The following is a 21,366-nucleotide window of genomic DNA, read 5'->3' on the forward strand; positions in this document are numbered from 1 at the left end:
GGCACCCTGGCACTAGCCAAGGTGCCCCCACATTGTTCAGAGCCAATTCCCTGAACTTTGTGAGTGCGGGGACACCATTACACGCGTGCACTACATATAGGTCACTACCTATATGTAGCTTCACAATGGTAACTCCGAATATGGCCATGTAACATGTCTATGATCATGGAATTGCCCACTCTATGCCATCCTGGCATAGTTGGCACAATCCCATGATCCCAGTGGTCTGTAGCACAGACCCTGGTACTGCCAAACTGCCCTTCCTGGGGTTTCACTGCAGCTGCTGCTGCTGCCAACCCCTCAGACAGGCATCTGCCCTCCTGGGGTCCAGCCAGGCCTGGCCCAGGATGGCAGAACAAAGAACTTCCTCTGAGAGAGGGTGTGACACCCTCTCCCTTTGGAAAATGGTGTGAAGGCAGGGGAGGAGTAGACACCCCCAGCCTCTGGAAATGCTTTGTTGGGCACAGAGGTGCCCAATTCTGCATAAGCCAGTATACACCGGTTCAGGGGACCCCTTAGCCCCTGCTCTGGCGCGAAACTGGACAAAGGAAAGGGGAGTGACCACTCCCCTGACCTGCACCTCCCCTGGGAGGTGTCCAGAGCTCCTCCAGTGTGCTCCAGACCTCTGCCATCTTGGAAACAGAGGTGCTGCTGGCACACTGGACTGCTCTGAGTGGCCAGTGCCACCAGGTGACGTCAGAGACTCCTTGTGATAGGCTCCTTCAGGTTTTGCTAGCCTATCCTCTCTCCTAGGTAGCCAAACCCTCTTTTCTGGCTATTTAGGGTCTCTGTCTCTGGGGAAACTTTAGATAACGAATGCAAGAGCTCATCCGAGTTCCTCTGCATCTCTCTCTTCACCTTCTGCCAAGGAATCGACTGCTGACCGCGCTGGAAGCCTGCAAACCTGCAACATAGTAGCAAAGACGACTACTGCAACTCTGTAACGCTGATCCTGCCGCCTTCTCGACTGTTTTCCTGCTTGTGCATGCTGTGGGGGTAGCCTGCCTCCTCTCTGCACCAGAAGCTCCGAAGAAATCTCCCGTGGGTAGACGGAATCTTCCCCCTACAACCGCAGGCACCAAAAATCTGCATTACCGGTCCCTTGGGTCTCCTCTCAGCACGACGAGCGAGGTCCCTCGAATCCAGCAACTCTGTCCAAGTGACCCCCACAGTCCAGTGACTCTTCAGTCCAAGTTTGGTGGAGGTAAGTCCTTGCCTCACCTCGCTGGGCTGCATTGCTGGGAACCGCGACTTTGCAGCTACTCCGGCCCCTGTGCACTTCCGGCAGAAATCCTTTGTGCACAGCCAAGCCTGGGTCCACGGCACTCTAACCTGCATTGCACGACTTTCTAAGTTGGTCTCCGGCGACGTGGGACTCCTTTGTGCAACTTCGGCGAGTACTGTTTCACGCATCCTCGTAGTGCCGGTTTCTGGCACTTCTCCAGGTGTTACCGGCTTCAGAGAGAGCTCCTTGTTTTGCTCGACGTCCCCTCTCTCTGCTGGTCCAATTTGCGACCTCCTGGTTCCTCCTGGGCCTCAGCAGCGTCCAAAAACGCTAACCGCACGATTTGCAGCTAGCAAGGCTTGTTGGCGCTCTTTCGGCGGGAAAACACTTCTGCACAACTCTCCACGGCGATCGGGATCCGTCCATCAAAGGAGAAGTCTCTAGCCCTTTTCGTTCCTGCAGAAACCTCAGCTTCTTCTGTCCAGTAGAAGCTTCTTTGCACCCGCAGCTGGCATTTCCTGGGCATCTGCCCATCTCCGACTTGCTTGTGACTTTTGGACTTGGTCCCCTTGTTCCACAGGTACCCTAGATTGGAAATCCACAGTTGTTGCATTGCTGGTTTGTGTCTTTCCTGCATTATTTCTCTAACACGACTTCTTTGTCCTTAGCGGAACTTTAGTGCACTTTGCACTCACTTTTCAGGGTCTTGGGGAGGGTTATTTTTCTAACTCTCACTATTTTCTAATAGTCCCAGCGACCCTCTACAAGGTCACATAGGTTTGGGGTCCATTCGTGGTTCGCATTCCACTTTTGGAGTATATGGTTTGTGTTGCCCCTATCCCTATGTTTCCCCATTGCATCCTATTGTAACTATACATTGTTTGCACTGTTTTCTAAGACTATACTGCATATTTTTGCTATTGTGTATATATATCTTGTGTATATTTCCTATCCTCTCACTGAGGGTACACTCTAAGATACTTTGGCATATTGTCATAAAAATAAAGTACCTTTATTTTTAGTATAACTGTGTATTGTGTTTTCTTATGATATTGTGCATATGACACTAGGTGGTACTGTAGTAGCTTCACACGTCTCCTAGTTCAGCCTAAGCTGCTCTGCTAAGCTACCATTATCTATCAGCCTAACCTGCTAGACACCCTATACACTAATAAGGGATAACTGGGCCTGGTGCAAGGTGCAAGTACCCCTTGGTACTCACTACAAGCCAGTCCAGCCTCCTACATTGGTTGTGCAGCGGTGGGATAAGTTCTTTGAGACTACTTACCACTCTTGTCATTGTACTTTTCATAAGAGAAAAATATACAAAACAAGGTCAGTGTATATACACATAGCCAAAAAGTTTTGCATTTCCTCTTTTCACTCTTTTCTAAGTGCTGAAAAGTACTGCTAACTTTCTAAAAAGTTCTAAAAAGTTTAAAAAGTTTTTTTCTCTGTCTTTCTAAAAGCTCTGACAAACGTTTTATCTTTTACTATCACTTTAACTCTCTCTAAAAATGTCTGGCACAGGCCAAAATGTTGATCTGTCCAAACTTGCATATGATCACCTTAGCTGGAAAGGAGCAAGGAATCTCTGCATAGAGAGAGGTTTGAGTGTAGGGAAGAATCCTTCCTTAGAACTGTTAATTAACATGCTTAGAGTACAGGATAAGGCCATAAGTGCCCAATCTGTAGAAAAAGTAGCTAATGGTTCTCAATCAGATCCAGGGACTCCCCCAGGAAAAGATTCAGGAAAGAAACTTCCTAGCCTGCCCATTACTAGACAGTCTAGCATAGTTGGTAATGATGATGAGCCACACCATATAAATAGTGTTGTCTCACATCATAGCAAAAGCATTTATTCTCACCATACTGGTAGTGATGTTTCTGTTAGCCAAGCTGTTAGGGTGGCTTCTGTAAGGGACAGGTCTCCTTCTGTCCATTCTCACCATACTTCTGTTTCAAGGCATGTCCCTCCCACCCACCCTGATGACAGATTGTTAGAAAGGGAGCTCAATAGATTGAGAGTGGAACAAACCAGACTGAAGCTCAAGAAGCAACAGCTGGATTTGGATAGACAGACTTTAGAAGTAGAGAAGGAGAGACAGAAACTGGGTTTAGAAACCGATGGTGGCAGCAGCAGTATTCCCCATAATCATCCTGTAAAAGAGCATGATTCCAGGAATCTGCACAAGATAGTTCCCCCTTATAAGGAGGGGGATGACATTAACAAGTGGTTTGCTGCACTTGAGAGGGCCTGTGTTGTACAGGATGTCCCTCAAAGGCAGTGGGATGCTATCCTATGGCTATCATTTAGTGGAAAAGGTAGGGATAGGCTCCTTACTGTGAAAGAAAATGATGCTAATAATTTCCAAGTTCTTAAGAATGCACTCCTGGATGGTTATGGCTTAACCACTGAACAGTACAGGATAAAGTTCAGAGAGACCAAAAAGGAGTCTTCACAAGACTGGGTTGATTTCATTGACCATTCAGTGAAGGCCTTGGAGGGGTGGTTACATGGCAGTAAAGTTACTGATTATGACAGCCTGTATAACTTGATCCTGAGAGAGCATATTCTTAATAATTGTGTGTCTGATTTGTTGCACCAGTACTTGGTGGACTCTGATCTGACCTCTCCCCAAGAATTGGGAAAGAAGGCAGACAAATGGGTCAGAACAAGGGTGAACAGAAAAGTTCATACAGGGGGTGACAAAGATGGCAACAAAAAGAAGGATGGTAAGTCTTCTGACAAGGGTGGGGACAAATCTAAAAATGAGTCTTCATCAGGCCCACAAAAACACTCTGGTGGGGGTGGTGGGCCCAAATCCTCTTTTAATCAGAACAAGGAAAAGAAACCATGGTGCTATTTATGTAAAATAAAAGGCCATTGGACAACAGATCCCAGTTGTCCAAAGAAAGGCACCAAGCCTCCTACCACTACAACCCCTACTGCTACACCTAGTGTCCCTACTAATAGCAGTGGTGGTGGGAGCAAACCTACTAATAGCCAATCCAAGGGAGTAGCTGGGCTCACTATTGGTAACTTAGTTGGGGTTGGCCTTGTTAGGGAGGCCACAGAGGCTGTGTTAGTCTCTGAGGGGGCTATTGATTTAGCCACCTTAGTTGCTTGTCCCCTTAATATGGATAAGTACAAGCAGCTACCCCTAATAAATGGTGTTGAGGTTCAGGCCTACAGGGACACTGGTGCCAGTGTGACTATGGTCCTAGAGAAACTGGTCCACCCTGAACAACACCTATTTGGTCACCAGTACCAAGTAACCGATGCTCACAACAACACACTTAGCCACCCCATGGCTGTTGTTAATCTCAACTGGGGGGGGGGGGTTACTGGTCCAAATAAAGTTGTGGTAGCTTCAGATTTACCTGTAGACTGTCTATTAGGGAATGATTTGGAGACATCAGCTTGGTCAGATGTGGAGTTGGAGGCCCATGCAGCAATGCTGGGCATCCCAGGGCATATTTTTGCTTTGACAAGGGCTCAGGCCAAAAAGCAAAAAGGACAGGGAAGCTTGGATCCTGGAACAATGGACCAAGTGCTCCCTAAAGCTAGGGCTAGTAGAAGCAAACCACTTCCTACTATCCCTCCCTCTACAGTGGATTCTACTTCTGAGGAAGAAGAATTCCCTCCTGTGCAGAACCTACACCAGAGGAGCTGGAAGCAGACACTGCTGAGCTTTTGGGTGAAGGGGGGCCTGCCAGAGAGGAGCTGAGTGTGGCACAGCAAACCTGTCCCACATTAGAGGGTCTCAGACAGCAAGCTGTCAAACAGGCTAATGGGGATCTCAGTGACTCTCACAGAGTTTACTGGGAGGACAACCTCTTGTACACTGAGCATAGGGATCCTAAACCTGGAGCTGCCAGGAGATTAGTGATTCCTCAGGAGTACAGAAAGTTCCTCCTAACCCTGGCACATGACATTCCCCTAGCTGGACACCTGGGTCAAATGAAAACTTGGGACAGATTGGTTCCATTGTTTCATTGGCCTAGGATGTCTGAGGACACAAAGGAATTTTGTAAGTCCTGTGAAACCTGTCAAGCCAGTGGCAAGACAGGTGGCACCCCAAAGGCACCCCTTATTCCACTGCCTGTGGTTGGGGTTCCCTTTGAAAGGGTAGGGGTTGACATAGTTGGCCCCCTTGACCCTCCTACTGCTTCAGGCAATAGATTTATCTTGGTGGTAGTGGACCATGCCACAAGATATCCTGAAGCTATTCCTTTAAGGACCACTACAGCACCTGCAGTGGCAAAGGCCCTCCTGGGAATATTTTCCAGGGTGGGCTTCCCAAAGGAAGTAGTATCAGACAGGGGAAGCAATTTCATGTCTGCATACTTAAAGGCCATGTGGAAGGAGTGTGGTGTAACTTACAAGTTCACAACATCCTATCATCCACAAACAAATGGACTGGTGGAGAGATTTAATAAAACTCTCAAAGGCATGATTATGGGTCTCCCTGAAAAACACCGCAGGAGATGGGATATCCTTCTACCATGCCTCCTTTTTGCCTACAGGGAGGTACCCCACAAAGGAGTGGGCTTCAGCCCCTTTGAACTTCTTTTTGGACACCCTGTCAGGGGTCCACTCACACTTGTAAAGGAGGGTTGGGAACAACCTTTAAAAGCTCCTAAGCAGGATATTGTGGATTATGTACTTGGCCTCAGATCAAGGATGGCTGAGTACATGAAAAAGGCCAATAAAAACCTTCAGGCCAGCCAAGAGCTCCAGAAGCAATGGCATGATCAGAAGGCTGTTTTGGTTCAGTACCAACCAGGGCAGAAAGTGTGGGTCTTGGAGCCTGTGGCCCCAAGAGCACTCCAAGATAAATGGAGTGGTCCCCACACAATTGTTGAAAAGAAGGGAGAAGTCACCTATTTAGTTGACTTAGGCACTGCCAGGAGTCCTCTTAGGGTGCTCCATGTCAACCGCCTGAAACCCTACTATGACAGGGCTGATCTCACCCTGCTCATGGCAACAGATGAGGGACAGGAAGAAGACAGTGATCCTCTACCTGATCTCTTCTCTTCCACAGATCAAGATGCTCTTGTGGAAGGTGTAGTTTTGGCTGATTGTCTTACTGCTGAGCAGAAAGACAATTGCATAAATCTCCTAGATCAATTCTCTGAACTCTTCTCTACTGTGCCAGGTACCACTTCTTGGTGTGAGCACACTATAGATACTGGAGACAGTTTACCTGTCAAAAGTAAGATCTATAGGCAGCCTGACCATGTCAGGGACTGCATAAAGCAAGAGGTCCAGAAAATGTTAGAACTAGGAGTGGTTGAGCACTCTGACAGTCCATGGGCTTCTCCTGTGGTACTGGTACCAAAACCCCATTCCAAAGATGGAAAGAAGGAAATGCGGTTTTGTGTAGACTATAGAGGTCTCAACTTGGTAACCAAAACTGATGCTCACCCTATACCCAGGGCAGATGAGCTCATAGATACACTGGCATCTGCCAAGTATCTAAGCACTTTTGATTTGACTGCAGGGTATTGGCAGATCAAATTGTCAGAAGATGCTAAACCTAAGACTGCATTTTCTACCATTGGAGGACATTACCAGTTTACTGTAATGCCTTTTGGTTTGAAAAATGCACCTGCCAATTTTCAGAGGTTGGTGAACACAGTCCTGCAAGGGCTGGAAGCTTTCAGTGCAGCATATTTGGACGATATAGCTGTCTTTAGCTCCAGCTGGGATGATCACCTGGTCCACCTATGGAAAGTTTTGGAGGCCCTGCAAAAGGCAGGCCTCGCTATCAAGGCTTCAAAGTGCCAGATAGGGCAGGGTAAGGTGGTTTATCTGAGACACCTTGTTGGTGGGGAACAGATTGCACCACTTCAGGGGAAAATCCAAACAATTATTGATTGGGTTCCCCCTACCACTCAGACTCAGGTGAGAGCCTTCCTAGGCCTCACTGGGTATTACAGGAGGTTCATTAAGAACTATGGCTCCATTGCAGCCCCTCTTAATGACCTCACATCCAAGAAAATGCCTAAAAAGGTATTATGGACAGCAAACTGTCAGAAAGCTTTTGAGGAGCTGAAGCAGGCCATGTGCTCTGCACCTGTCCTGAAAAGCCCTTGTTACTCTAAAAAATTATATGTCCAAACTGATGCATCTGAATTAGGATTAGGGGCAGTCCTATCACAACTTAATTCTGAGGGCCAGGATCAACCTGTTGCTTTTATTAGTAGAAGGTTGACCCCTAGAGAAAAGCGTTGGTCTGCCATTGAGAGGGAGGCCTTTGCTGTGGTCTGGGCTCTGAAGAAGTTGAGGCCATACCTGTTTGGCACTCGCTTCATTGTTCAGACAGACCACAAACCTCTACTTTGGCTAAAACAAATGAAAGGTGAAAATCCTAAATTGTTGAGGTGGTCCATATCCCTACAGGGAATGGACTATACAGTGGAACATAGACCTGGGAGTAGCCACTCCAATGCAGATGGACTCTCCAGATATTTCCACTTAGACAATGAAGACTCATCAGGTCATGGCTAGTCTTATTGTCCTTCGTTTGGGGGGGGGTTGTGTAGGAAAGTACCATCTTGCCTAGCATGTTACCCCCATTTTTCACTGTATATATGTTGTTTTAGTTGTATGTGTCACTGGGACCCTGGTAACCCAGGGCCCCAGTGCTCATAAGTGTGCCTGAATGTGTTACCTGTGTAGTGACTAACTGTCTCACTGAGGCTCTGCTAATCAGAACCTCAGTGGTTATGCTCTCTCATTTCTTTCCAAATTGTCACTAACAGGCTAGTGACCATTTTTACCAATTTACATTGGCTTACTGGAACACCCTTATAATTCCCTAGTATATGGTACTGAGGTACCCAGGGTATTGGGGTTCCAGGAGATCCCTATGGGCTGCAGCATTTCTTTTGCCACCCATAGGGAGCTCTGACAATTCTTACACAGGCCTGCCACTGCAGCCTGAGTGAAATAACGTCCACGTTATTTCACAGCAATTTTACACTGCACTTAAGTAACTTATAAGTCACCTATATGTCTAACCTTTACCTGGTAAAGGTTAGGTGCAAAGTTACTTAGTGTGAGGGCACCCTGGCACTAGCCAAGGTGCCCCCACATTGTTCAGAGCCAATTCCCTGAACTTTGTGAGTGCGGGGACACCATTACACGCGTGCACTACATATAGGTCACTACCTATATGTAGCTTCACAATGGTAACTCCAAATATGGCCATGTAACATGTCTATGATCATGGAATTGCCCCCTCTATGCCATCCTGGCATAGTTGGCACAATCCCATGATCCCAGTGGTCTGTAGCACAGACCCTGGTACTGCCAAACTGACCTTCCTGGGGTTTCACTGCAGCTGCTGCTGCTGCCAACCCCTCAGACAGGCATCTGCCCTCCTGGGGTCCAGCCAGGCCTGGCCCAGGATGGCAGAACAAAGAACTTCCTCTGAGAGAGGGTGTGACACCCTCTCCCTTTGGAAAATGGTGTGAAGGCAGGGGAGGAGTAGCCTCCCCCAGCCTCTGGAAATGCTTTGTTGGGCACAGAGGTGCCCAATTCTGCATAAGCCAGTCTACACCGGTTCAGGGGACCCCTTAGCCCCTGCTCTGGCACGAAACTGGACAAAGGAAAGGGGAGTGACCACTCCCCTGACCTGCACCTCCCCTGGGAGGTGTCCAGAGCTCCTCCAGTGTGCTCCAGACCTCTGCCATCTTGGAAACAGAGGTGCTGCTGGCACACTGGACTGCTCTGAGTGGCCAGTGCCACCAGGTGACGTCAGAGACTCCTTGTGATAGGCTCCTGCAGGTGTTGCTAGCCTATCCTCTCTCCTAGGTAGCCAAATCCTCTTTTCTGGCTATTTAGGGTCTCTGTCTCTGGGGAAACTTTAGATGACGAATGCAAGAGCTCATCCGAGTTCCTCTGCATCTCTCTCTTCACCTTCTGCCAAGGAATCGACTGCTGACCGCGCTGGAAGCCTGCAAACCTGCAACATAGTAGCAAAGACGACTACTGCAACTCTGTAACGCTGATCCTGCCGCCTTCTCGACTGTTTTCCTGCTTGTGCATGCTGTGGGGGTAGCCTGCCTCCTCTCTGCACCAGAAGCTCCGAAGAAATCTCCCGTGGGTCGACGGAATCTTCCCCCTGCAACCGCAGGCACCAAAAAGCTGCATTACCGGTCCCTTGGGTCTCCTCTCAGCACGACGAGCGAGGTCCCTCGAATCCAGCATCTCTGTCCAAGTGACCCCCACAGTCCAGTGACTCTTCAGTCCAACTTTGGTGGAGGTAAGTCCTTGCCTCACCTTGCTGGACTGCATTGCTGGGAACCGCGACTTTGCAGCTACTCCGGCCCCTGTGCACTTCCGGCGGAAATCCTTTGTGCACAGCCAAGCCTGTATATTTCCTATCCTCTCACTGAGGGTACACTCTAAGATACTTTGACATATTGTCATAAAAATAAAGTACCTTTATTTTTAGTATAACTGTGTATTGTGTTTTCTTATGATATTGTGCATATGACACTAGGTGGTACTGTAGTAGCTTCACACGTCTCCTAGTTCAGCCTAAGCTGCTCTGCTAAGCTACCATTATCTATCAGCCTAAGCTGCTAGACACCCTATACACTAATAAGGGATAACTGGGCCTGGTGCAAGGTGCAAGTACCCCTTGGTACTCACTACAAGCCAGTCCAACCTCTTCAAGGACTATGTTATTTTTATGAAATGTTTCAAGTGTCTTGTTTTTCTTTTCTTTGTAGGTGCCTTATCTATGTCCTTGTTAGCAAAGAATAGGTATGTTATTCATTGTATTAGGGTAGTTAATTAACTTTTGGCCTTGGATATGGACAGGGATAGTGGGAGACATCATCCTATACCGGGGAGACCGGACAGATATTACATCCAATGTCTTCCAGATTATTGCTTCTTGGATGGAAGCTGAGAAAATAGGAAGTCTATCTGCTCTCCAAGAACACTGTCTTTTGATTGGCTTGTTGAGTGGAAAATGATAAGGAAAAGCCTTCTGAAAACGTCTTTTGTGTTTTAATTGTGTGTTGTTTAGAATAGTAGATCAGACCCTGTCCTGCCTCTGCTGACAGAAGACCTCTTACTGACGTTGCAAATTTCCCCTGCCCAGAGTTTTAAGCTTCATGTTTGAGTACTCAGACTCTTTCCATTAAACCTTAACCCCTAGTTCAGCTGATGCTGTCAACTTCCTTAGAGACTTTCCCCTTACTACTTTCAATACTTTATTTAGAATAGGAAAGTTCCTTTATGAAACCTGCTTGGGTTATATTTTGCTTTCTGTGTGTCATTCTGTTTAGCATATTCTTTTTGATTATATATAAGTTCAGACTACATGAACATTTAAATATGTATGCTTTCACCATATTTTCTATCAATTTTGCTGATTGATTCAATTTGTAACCTGAACTAAATTTATTATTGAAGCCCCTAAGGTTTGGATACCATCTCTTTTTATGTGCAGAGTTCTCTGCCTCAAATGTGGAGTTTCCTCAGTCATAAACCTACTAGCAAATCAGTGTTTATGAACAGCAAAAACAGTAAACTTACACAAAAGTGTAAGCTTACATTTGCAAATCTGGTTCTCTGTGTTTAAACATTTTAGAGTTAGAAAGACGATCAGTGTTCACACTTATGCTGTTTTTGTATTGTAAAGTGCTGCTTAAGCTTGTGAGGCACTCATTAAAAATTAGTAAATGTTGACATTATCACCTTTCTCCCTTGATGCACACTTCTGAGAGTGTGAACCTTTTCCTGAATTTGTGAGTGTGAATGACTGGTGTGATGACTGAGATGTGCTGTAGAAGAGAGATATTGGCTATACAGTGATTATAAACATGTGTAATGTAACAATATTACACAAGCTAATTATTGTAATTATGAAAAGGATATGAAAATTCAGTATGTATTAAACAGTAAAAAAAGATTGCACCTTTGGAATGGTATAGCCTCTGAACTGAGTATCTTTTGTCACTGAGTGTGGAACATTCATTGGGATAACATTTGCAATTCGCTGTATCTCATGTATGACCGCCTCTGTGTATGGCATCTTGCTTCGGTCCTCTGCATTAGGAAAGCGATCCCGGCCAATTGTACAGTCAATTTCCTTTTGCAGCTTTTCTGTCAATTAAATAACAAAAGTATTATTAAGCATTTAAATAGATTCAACACTAGATACTACACGCCTAATCAACATTTTGCAACACAGAAGAGAAGACCAGTGCCTGTTGTGGGCTCTGAGACCCCTCTAAAATGTTCATCCAAATCCAATAAAGCAATAAAGTAATGTCCCTCCACTGCAGGGGAACACCAATATTTACTGCAAATAATATGTGCGTGTTTCTGCAGCAGTTACTTTGTTGGATTTAGATGGACACACACACGCATATGTAGTTATGCGTAAATCACAGTTTCCATAGAAAGAGTGTTTTTTGTTTTGCTAATACCATTGACACTGTTTGAGAAGTGTTCACAAAGCTTTGCAAAAAAAGAAGTTCATTAATCTCTGCTCCTTCCTGGAAAGTTTTGGGGTGATCCATCAAGCAAGGGCCTGAAAAAAGGTGGGTGCAAAAGCACTTTTTACTCATGTGATTTCCATAGGGAAAATTAGACAATCATAAGAGAAAAATGGCTAAAGAGAATTACATTACATTTGGCAGAAAGCGTGATCTTTACAAAAAAAGTGTGGTTTTGTGATTTGTTGTAATCCTGTTGAGCTGTTTTAGAGAAATTATAAATAAAAAAAACAATATCTAGTGCCACAGTACTCATGCCTGAGGGAAATCTGCAGTATAAAACAGCAAAATAAAGCATTTTGATTAGCTAGTGTTTCAAGTTTTAATGTGCATTTTATCTTTCATCATCTGGCTACTTGGACCTACTGTTGTCCTAGGTTTAGTTAAACTGTGTGCTTCACTGCTTTAGTAGAGATGATATTGAAGTACTAGCCAGCCCGAATAGTAATTTCTTCTACTCTCTTCTTGCACTCTTACAGCAGCCGATTTACTTTGCTCACTTGCACAGAACTTTTACATAATAAGCATACATTTGTGTGACCATAAAAACAAGCCTGTTTTTAAGGTCACAGATGCTGAAGGTATGCCAGTGGCAAGCACATCTGAGCCTATTCCTTCACCGCCCACACATAGTGCCAGTAATGTTGTGCTTTTTTGTAGATAAACTACCTACACGTGGGGTAAGTCAACAATGGAGAATCTATACTCATGATTTATTTTTCCCTTTTCCTGATTTTGTATCCATGGTGGCTGGTGACCTTTGAAACTGGTGATGCATAGCACATGCACTGAATATCAGCCAGCAAAGTGAGCTAGTCCACATTATTCTACATTCCTATTCTCACTCACATTGATTCTCACTCGTGCTCCTTCTCACTCATTCTCCTTCACTCACTCATACACTGTTATTCCCACTCATTCCCAATGTTCACTCTCACTCACCTTCTCTCTCACATTAGCACTCACTTTCCTTACGTGTCAACACAACATTTTCCCTAGGTAGCTGCCAATATTGTAACTGCTTTGTATTCCTCCTTTACATTTCTGTAAAGGATGGTTATTACAATTGCCACATATGTGAGCACCACTGTGTGTGCTCAGAAAAGAGACCATACACATGACTGGATGAGCGTGTAGTCTGCATATCCTTATCACTCACAGTCCGCACTGGGAGAAGATTGAACTGCCTTTAGACTCCATTCCAGAGCTGTCAATGATGTCCCGTCATGAACACCCACACACAATCTGACTCATCCAGACACCTAGAGGAGACCCAACTCACAGTAAGCACAAGAGGTCATTTGTTGCATCAAAAAAAATCTAAAGAAGAACAACTTCTAGAAAAAGCAAATATTCTAAGTGAGTGCACGGAGTGAAAAATTAAAAGGAAATAAGGAATGCATACTCAGATTGATTATCTTTTAAATGTATTTTTGTGAAACTGGGAGCTGTTTCAAAGTCACTTTAGTTAAGTACCATATGAGGCCACTTAAACTCTGGGAATGGATTAGACCATGCAAAGCACAAATAAAGTTGGGGACTGAGCAAGTTAGGAAGTATGCAAGTGAATTAATGGTACATGACATCGCTTGGGACATCACAGGAAGTGGTATCACAGCCCATGAACTCACAGGAAGTGGCATCACAAGAAGTGACATAAGATCTTAAGACCTCAAAACTATGCTTAGCAGATCTATCATGAGTACAACTGAGTGCATTATGAGAATTAACATATGAAAGCTTGACTTGAGATCCCTGCCTGAAGGAATTTACAGCTCAATTGTGGATGAAGTTTGGTAGCAAACTAACTACAGTAGGCAAGTCACTAAGTGCTAAAAGCTAGGCATACTAAATCTGGCGCCAAGAACATAGCACAATTCGTGCATTACATTAAATATGTCATAAACTATAATTGTGCATATCAAAACTATACAATTTATTAACCTACCCTGCCCACCACCACTGTATATACATTGACAATTATAACTCACTTTTTCTATTATCAAAACAATGTAAATGGAACACTGCATTTGGTATTCCATCCCACTCCACCAGGTATATTATTCAATATATCTAAGCCATGGCTCGGCTTCTTGAGCCGGAGGACATGGCGCGCCGCAACAGCACTGCCACGCGCTGAGCAGTGTGTGTTTCCGGGCTAGGAAGGGGGTGGGGCGAGAGCTCTCTCGTGCTCTGGATGTGCCGGCAGGCCCTCGCTAACGCTGCCCCTCCGGATTGCAAGTGTTGGGAGCCAACTTCAGCACGGCAGATCCTCTCCCCTGTGGCATTTTGGAGGCGAGCAGCCCTGGAGCTGCGGCACTCGCGGAGAGGGCCATTGCTCAGGCCCCCCTACGGGGAGAAACTGGCAGGGGCAGAGCCAGCACAAGTGAAGGCTGGCTCGGTCCCGGTCGTTCTAAGGCTCCCTTAGGAGGCTCCAAGAAGGTGAGGAGGGGGAACGGAGTGCTGGAGGGGTCTGGAAAGTTCCCAGGGGCCCAACCAGGACGACCTCTGTTGTGGAATATCTCGACGGGGGCTCAAACTCAAGGTAAGAAGATAGTGGACCCAGTCTGTGTCGACAGGGCTGACTCTTGTGCTATCTCTGCCTCTAACATTGCAGGTCCAATTGAAAACGGAGAATTTCGGTCCTTAGGGGACGAAGGGAGCATTACTAGTGGTGGTGGCTTAATCTTTAATAAACGGCCTGGACGGCCGGGCAGTAAAAAGACTAATATTAGTGTTGCCCCTAAAGTTACCCCCTCTGTGAGATCCTTCTTCAAACTTAAGCCTTGGGTAGAAGCTGCTTTATTAGGGTCCTTGCCGAAAAGTGACTCTCAAGGATCGAGTGGATACAAGGAGTTGTGAATTAGAGGGCCCCGTCCAAGTAGGTGAAATCCCACAATGCTCTGGGCTGCTGTCACTCCCGAGGGGGGGGGTCTCCCCTCTCCTCGGGTGGCTGAAAGTGAAGATCCTATCGATGAGATATCACAGGGTGCGCATGAGGGTAGTGTTCCGCACCAGGTTCTGGCTGGTTAGTCGTGTCCCTCTCAACAGACTCCTGGAAAGGAGGCTGCAGTGGAAGAATTGATACTCTCCCTCTTGAATGATATTGGGAATGGGTTTTCTACCTCGAAAAAAAATCAGGCGGGGATTAGGGAGGTCTGTGAGGCCTTGGAAAAAAAATTGGTCTACTGTCATTGAGAACTCAGGCCCTTGAATCTACGGTGGTGGCTTTAAAAGAGGACATTGATGTGAATAAAAGTGACATTCAGGCCTTGAAAGTCTCTGAGCAGGCCCTCCAGAATAAGTTGGAACAATTAGAAAATAATTCAAGAAGGAATAACTTGAGGGTACTGCAGGTCCCGAAAGGAGCATGAGGATTAGATCTGAAGGCCTTTTTGGTTTCACTTTTAAAATCCGCACTCTCACTTGAGGAGAGTGAAGAAGAAATAGCACGGGATATTCAAAGGATTCATAGAGACCCCTTTAGGAAAAACACAAGTGTTAGCAAACCTCGGAAATGTTTTATTAATTTTCTAACATATGAGCTGAAGGAGAAAATTTTGTTAAAGGCTCTTAAGTTGAGATCGTTAAAAGCGAAGGACTTTGCATTTGAAGTCAGATCTGATTTCTCTAGGATCACCATGAATAGGCAATGGGAGCTGGGGCAACGGCTTGAGGAGTTTAGACTTTTGGGAGCCTCTTCACAACTTAAATTTCCTGCTAACCTGAAGGTTATGTTTAATAACAAAATGTACAATGTGAGAGATGGGAAATCTGCGGATAAACTGTTGACTGTACTCAAGTCTGGGGGTAGCATGATGGGAAAATAATGTCCCTGTCCCTAACCCGGGAAACATGCATGCTCTAACTGTGGACAGAATTCAGTCCACTTATCAAGGGGGGTCCTCCAGGGGAAGGGGGGTGTTGGGAGGTGGGGGTCACAGGGTGGGGAGCATGCTGGAGAAAATGTAAGAAAAGGTTTCCTCATTCACCTCAATTAAAAGGGCACCCAGGAGATAATGGCGGGTGAGAGTAGGGAAGGCCGGGACCCCTCCTCTGTTCAGCTACTCTCATGGAATGTGAATGGGTTAAGAACAAAAGGTAGAAGAGATTTATGCCCGTATTTATACTTTTTTTGCGCCGCATTTGCGTCGTTTTTGGACGCAAAAACGGCGCAAACTTGCAAAATGCCATTGTATTTTGTAGGTTTGCGCCGTTTTGCGTCAAAAAGCGGCGCAAATGCGGCGCTAAAAAAAGTATAAATACGGGTGTTAATATTTAAAAGACTCCCCTGCTAAAGTTTTAATTTTACAGGAGACGCATTTGGCTAGAGAAGAAGGAAATGATCTCTTTAAAAAATGACCATGGATACACAAATTTGCTTGCACGGAGCACAATTCAAATACTAGGGGGTTTGCTATTTTAGTGAAGCATGGGATTAAGGCGGGTTTGTTAGAGGCGCGATCTGATCCAGTGGGAAGGTGGCTCATAGTTAAGTTACAAATTTATGATAGAAATTTCACTGTGGCGGGGTTATATGGCCCAAATTGTAATGACATTGGCCCCCTCGAAAAATGCTTTTCACAGTTAGTTGATTTCTCGGATCCGTTACTGATTGCTGGGGACTTTAACGTAGTATTAGACAACAATTTGGATAGATCTGAGAAGTTTAGGTCATTAGGGACTCCAAAATCTCAACGCTTTTTGAGAGGAGTGATGAAAGAGTGGGGGTTAAGGGCCGAATGGCGGCAGAGGAATAAAGAAGTAAGGGAGTTTTCCTTTTACAACCAGAAGTATAATCATGCAACTCAAATAGGTTATTTTTTTACGGACTATAGGCTTGAAGGGTAGGTGGGTAACATTACTTATCACCCACCTTTCAGATCATGCAGCAGTGGTATTAGAACTAAAGAAGGTTGGATGTTTGGGCAGTACTAGGTGGACGTTTGACCGTAGCTTATTGCAGGATAAGGAGGTTCCGGATTAGCTGCGACTAGAGGCGTAGATCTTTTTTAAAAACAATTTAGGCTCGGTCCCCTTGTCGGTGGTATGGGGCACCTTTAAGCAGTTATGAGGGGCAAGGCTATAAGTATAGTTAGTTTTAAGAATATGCAGTACAGGGCTACTATCTCACAGTTGGAACAGGAAATGCTCAAAGTGAGGAGGCAACTTTGGGAGGATTCTAAGCAGGAGGAGGCTGAGGCATTGGAGTCCAAGATGAAGGAGTTAAGGTTTCAGCTGGAGGAGGTGATGCAAGCTAGAGTAACTAAAAGAGTAGAGGCTAGTAAATTAGCACATTTTGAGTATGGGGAGAACGCAGGGAAGTTATTAGCCTGGAAATGTAAGCAAGATTTAGTAAGGAACTATATTAAGGAGGTTGAAATAAATCAGGCCGGTGAGAGATCTTCTGATCGTGAGGAATTGGAGGGAGCGTTCCACACTTTTCTTTTCTAAGCTTTACAAAGAAGTGGAGGTAGGAGAGTGGGATATCGAAAAATGGTTGTCAGATGACATAATCCCAATGGTTTCACAAAAAGAACAAACTGCTTTGAATAGCCCGATATCTGCTGCAGAAGTTAGGAAGGTGCTATTGAGTAGTAAAGATGGTAAGACATCTGGGCCTGACGGCATTCAAATGGAATTTTATAAATTAATGGCGGATTCAATAACTCCAGTTCTAGTAGACTTGTTTGCTGAGATCTTTGAAGGCAGCGTCCCTATTCCTGCTTCTTGGAATGAGGCTTTGATTGCTTTAATTCAGAAACCGGGTAAGAGCTAGGTCAAGTGTGAATTGTACAGACCCATCTCTCTGCTGAATTGTGGTTAGAAGATATTTGCCAAGATTTTGGCTGCTAGGATCAGCAGAGTGATGGGTCATCTAATCCACCCTGACTAAAAAGGATTCATTAAGGGTAGGTTTCTCTATGAATTGTCCTATAATTTGGCCGGGGCAATAGATATGGCTACATCATTTGAAATGCCTTTGGCGTGGTTACCTTGGATGCAATGAAGGCCTTTGATAGGGTGAACTGGAGGTATTTAATATTTATTCTGAGACTGGCTGGTTTAGGAGGAAATTTCTGTGGAGCTATAGATTTAATATAGTGTTAGTAAACAGTAATCTTACTAACACTGTGAGGATTATGAGGGGCACTAGGCAGGGGTGCCCTCTTTCTCCATTGCTGTTTGATTTGTATGTAGAGCCCCTTGCCAGAAAAATAAGAGCTAACTCGGCTATTGCTCCTTTTGAGTGTAATGGCTGGGTGAAAAAGGTGGCGCTGTATGCTGAAGATCTTTTAATTTATACAGCAGACTTGGTTTCCACCTTGCCTATGATACTGTCCTTAGCTGAGGATTTTGGGAGAGTTTCGGGGTTTCAGGTAAATCCAGAAAAGACAGAGGTGATGGCTTGGAATCATTCAGCGGTGGGACAGAGACAACTGAAGAGGGAAATTAGGTATTTTGGGATCTTATATACTCAAGATATTCAGCTGCTTGCTCTGACAAATTTAAAGCTAGCGATAGTGGAAGGGTGTAGATCTCTGCAGAGATGGATGTATTTCCCTTTGACACTGGTAGGGAGGGTTAACTTGGTGAAGATGATGATCTTACCTAAACTTAACTTTCTGTATAGCATTATACCTTTGCTAATGCATTGGCAATATTTGATGAAGCTTCAACAGGCTATTACTTCTTTTGTCTGGGCATCAAAGGGATCTAGGATATCTTGGAAAAAGCTGAGGAGAAAGAGGGAAAAAGGGGGGCTAACGCTCCCAGATTTGACTTATTATGCTTGGGCCTTTCAACTGCACTCAGTAAAAATGCTGTTCTCTGTTCCCGATGATTCAACAATCGGGCTATGCTGAGCTCGGTTAGGGGAGCTGGTAAGGGGTTCCTTTTTAAGTTTGAAGATCCAACATTTAAAAAAAAAAAAACTGAAAATTATCCGGGATCTCGCAACAACCTGGTATTACTTGAGGCAGGCGGCAAGAGTCAGTTATTACAGTCAATATGCTCCAATTTGGGACTCTCCAGATACCCCTGATTGTTTTAAGGACGTTTTAATATTACCATTGAAGAGGGCAGGAATAAGGTCCTGGGGGGACCTGTTTAGTGATGGAGTGCTAATCCCTTTGGAGGCTCTTGAGGTGAAGTTGGGGTGTATTTTTTCTAGCTTAAAATATGCTCAAATCAAAGGGTGGCTACGAGAGTCACAAATGATATGTGGCGTTGCCGGCTTCCTGGAAGAACTAGTGGTATCTGAGCCCCCCAATTTTAAGCGGGTTTCAAGCTGGTATTGGGAGATACTAGAAGGTCTGGATGGGGAATTTGTGCTGCCCGCTGCCCTGTGGGGGATGAGCATGTTACAGGAAAAAGGAGGGCAGTGGTGGGAATCCTCAATGCTTACTTTGTTTAGTACTGTGAAGCCGGCTTCTCTTTGAATGGAATCATCTGTTTACAATTCATAGAGCATACTTCTCCCCAGGGAGACTTTCTAGGTTGGGCAATAATAAGGTGATTAGTTGCCACAAATGTGACTTGCAGCTTGCTTCTGATTGTCATATGTTTTTTGAGTGTCCAGGGGTGGATCTCTTTTGGAAGGACCTTTGTAAATATCTCTCTCATGTGTTGGGATGGGAGGTTCTGATAACCCTCCCTTTGATTATCTTTGGCCAGATGCAAGGTGCGGCTGGAGGAAAACATAACATTAGCAAAGTCAATAAGGATTTAATTTTTTATTCTATTTGGGTGGCTAGGAAGGAAATTTGTCGGAATTGGACATCCCCCTCGTTCAAAGTCTGGTTGCAAGACCTTTTTTATTTTGCAAAAATGTATTTGTCAGGTGGAAGCTCAAGCAAGAGGAAAGAGGGAATGTGGGCACCCCTGCATGAGGGGCAAAGAAGATGTATAGTGTAATTTAACAGTGAGTATACAAAAATGGCTCGGATTGTTTTTGTCTAATGATTATTTCTCCTCCACCCTTTCTCTTGTGATTTGGCTGGTGCGGGTATACCATCTACTGCTGGAAGCTTATATGAGAGAAAGTGGGGGCTCCTCAGCAGGATCAGCTCTCTGTGGGAAGTGGTGCCACTGTACATTACGGGGCTGAGATGGGAGATTGGGAGGTGCATGAGGACAAGAAAAAAAAAATACATCTAAGCCATGTAAAGGGAGCACATGACAATTTTCTTTCATGTGGCTTCTGCCTACCACCCATGCTCCAACCTCATGCACCAAGAATTAAAGACAAAACATTAACTTTTAATGTAAAACAGGAGTAGTACAAATATGCCAATTGTTGGACTTGGTCCTCTCTGCAGGGTCACCCCAAAAGTTTTTACATTCACACCTACTGTTTTCTGCATAACATCTTTGTTGGCATTTAGGACTCTGTGCACTTTACAAATGCAAACCAGTGCTGACATGCTTGTTATGGTGGTCATTATGACCCTGGCGCTCTTCCACATTATGAGTGTGGTGGGTTGGCCGCTTCCAACCCGCCACATCTCCACCCATACCACCATGGCGGTATGAATCACCCATAGTAGGAGGCTGGTCTGGCTTATAGTGGGTACCTTGTGTTTACTTACACCTTGTGCCAGGTCCAGTTATCCCTTATTAGTAGAATAGAGGTGTTCTAGCAGCTTAGGCTGATAGTGGCAGCTATAGCAGAGCATCTTAGGCTGAACTAGGAGACATGCAAAGCTCCTACTATACCACTTATATCATATAGCACTATATCATAAGAAAACACAATACTCAGAGTTACTAAAAATAAAGGTACTTTATTTTAGTGACAATACGCCAAAAGTATCTCAGAGGATACACTCCCTTAGGAGGTACGTAATATACACATATTATATGCACACAAACCAAAATCAGGTAAGTAACAGTTAGAAAATTAGTGCAAACAATGTAGAATCACAATAGAATGTAATAGGGAGAAATAGGCCTAGGGGCAACACAAACCATATACTCCAAAAGTGGAATGCGAACCATGAATGGACCCCAGGCCTAGTGTAGTGTGTAGAGGGTCGCTGGGAGTGTCAGAAAACACTAAGGCTCATATTTATACTTTTTTAGCGCCACATTTGCGCCGCTTTTTGACAGAAAAACGGCGCAAACGTACAAAATACAATTGTATTTTGCAAGTTTGTGCAGTTGTTGCGTCAAAAATATACGCAAATGCAGCACTAAAAAACTATAACTATGGGCCTAAGGGTGTCCAAGATACCCCACCCCAAGACCCTGAAAAGTAGGAGTAAAGTTACCCTACTCCCCCAGAAAGACAGTAAAGTCAAGATGTGGGATTCTGCAAGGACAACAACTGACTGCAAAACACTGAAGACGGATTTCTGGACCTGAGGACCTGTATAGGAAGGGGACCAAGTCCAAGAGTCATGCAAGTATCCAGGGGAGGCAGGAGCCCACTAAACCCCGGATGAAGGTGCAAAAGGGCTGCCTCCGGGTGGAAGAAGCCAAGGATTCTGCAACAACAGAAGGTGCCAGGAACTTCTCCTTTGGTCAGAAGATGTCCCACGGCATGCTGGAGGGTGCAGAGTTGTTTCCATGCAGAAAGATAGCAAACATGCCTCACTAGCTGCAAGAGTCGT

The 21,366-nt window shown here is 45.1% G+C and overlaps 1 protein-coding gene across 7 annotated transcripts in view; it reads right to left on the reverse strand.

Moving 5' to 3' along the window:
* LOC138259681 (cytochrome P450 2G1-like) overlaps nt 1–21,366 on the reverse strand; it is a 584,827-nt gene that overhangs the window by 39,894 nt on the left and 523,567 nt on the right. For all 7 annotated transcript variants that reach the window (XM_069207561.1, XM_069207562.1, XM_069207557.1 and 4 more), the window contains one exon: nt 11,170–11,357. In XM_069207561.1, coding sequence (XP_069063662.1) covers nt 11,170–11,357 — 188 coding nt within the window. The remainder of the gene's footprint in view (nt 1–11,169; nt 11,358–21,366) is intronic.

Source organism: Pleurodeles waltl, chromosome 9 (genome assembly GCF_031143425.1).
Source record: "Pleurodeles waltl isolate 20211129_DDA chromosome 9, aPleWal1.hap1.20221129, whole genome shotgun sequence".
In the NCBI taxonomy this organism is placed as follows: Eukaryota; Metazoa; Chordata; class Amphibia; order Caudata; family Salamandridae; genus Pleurodeles; species Pleurodeles waltl.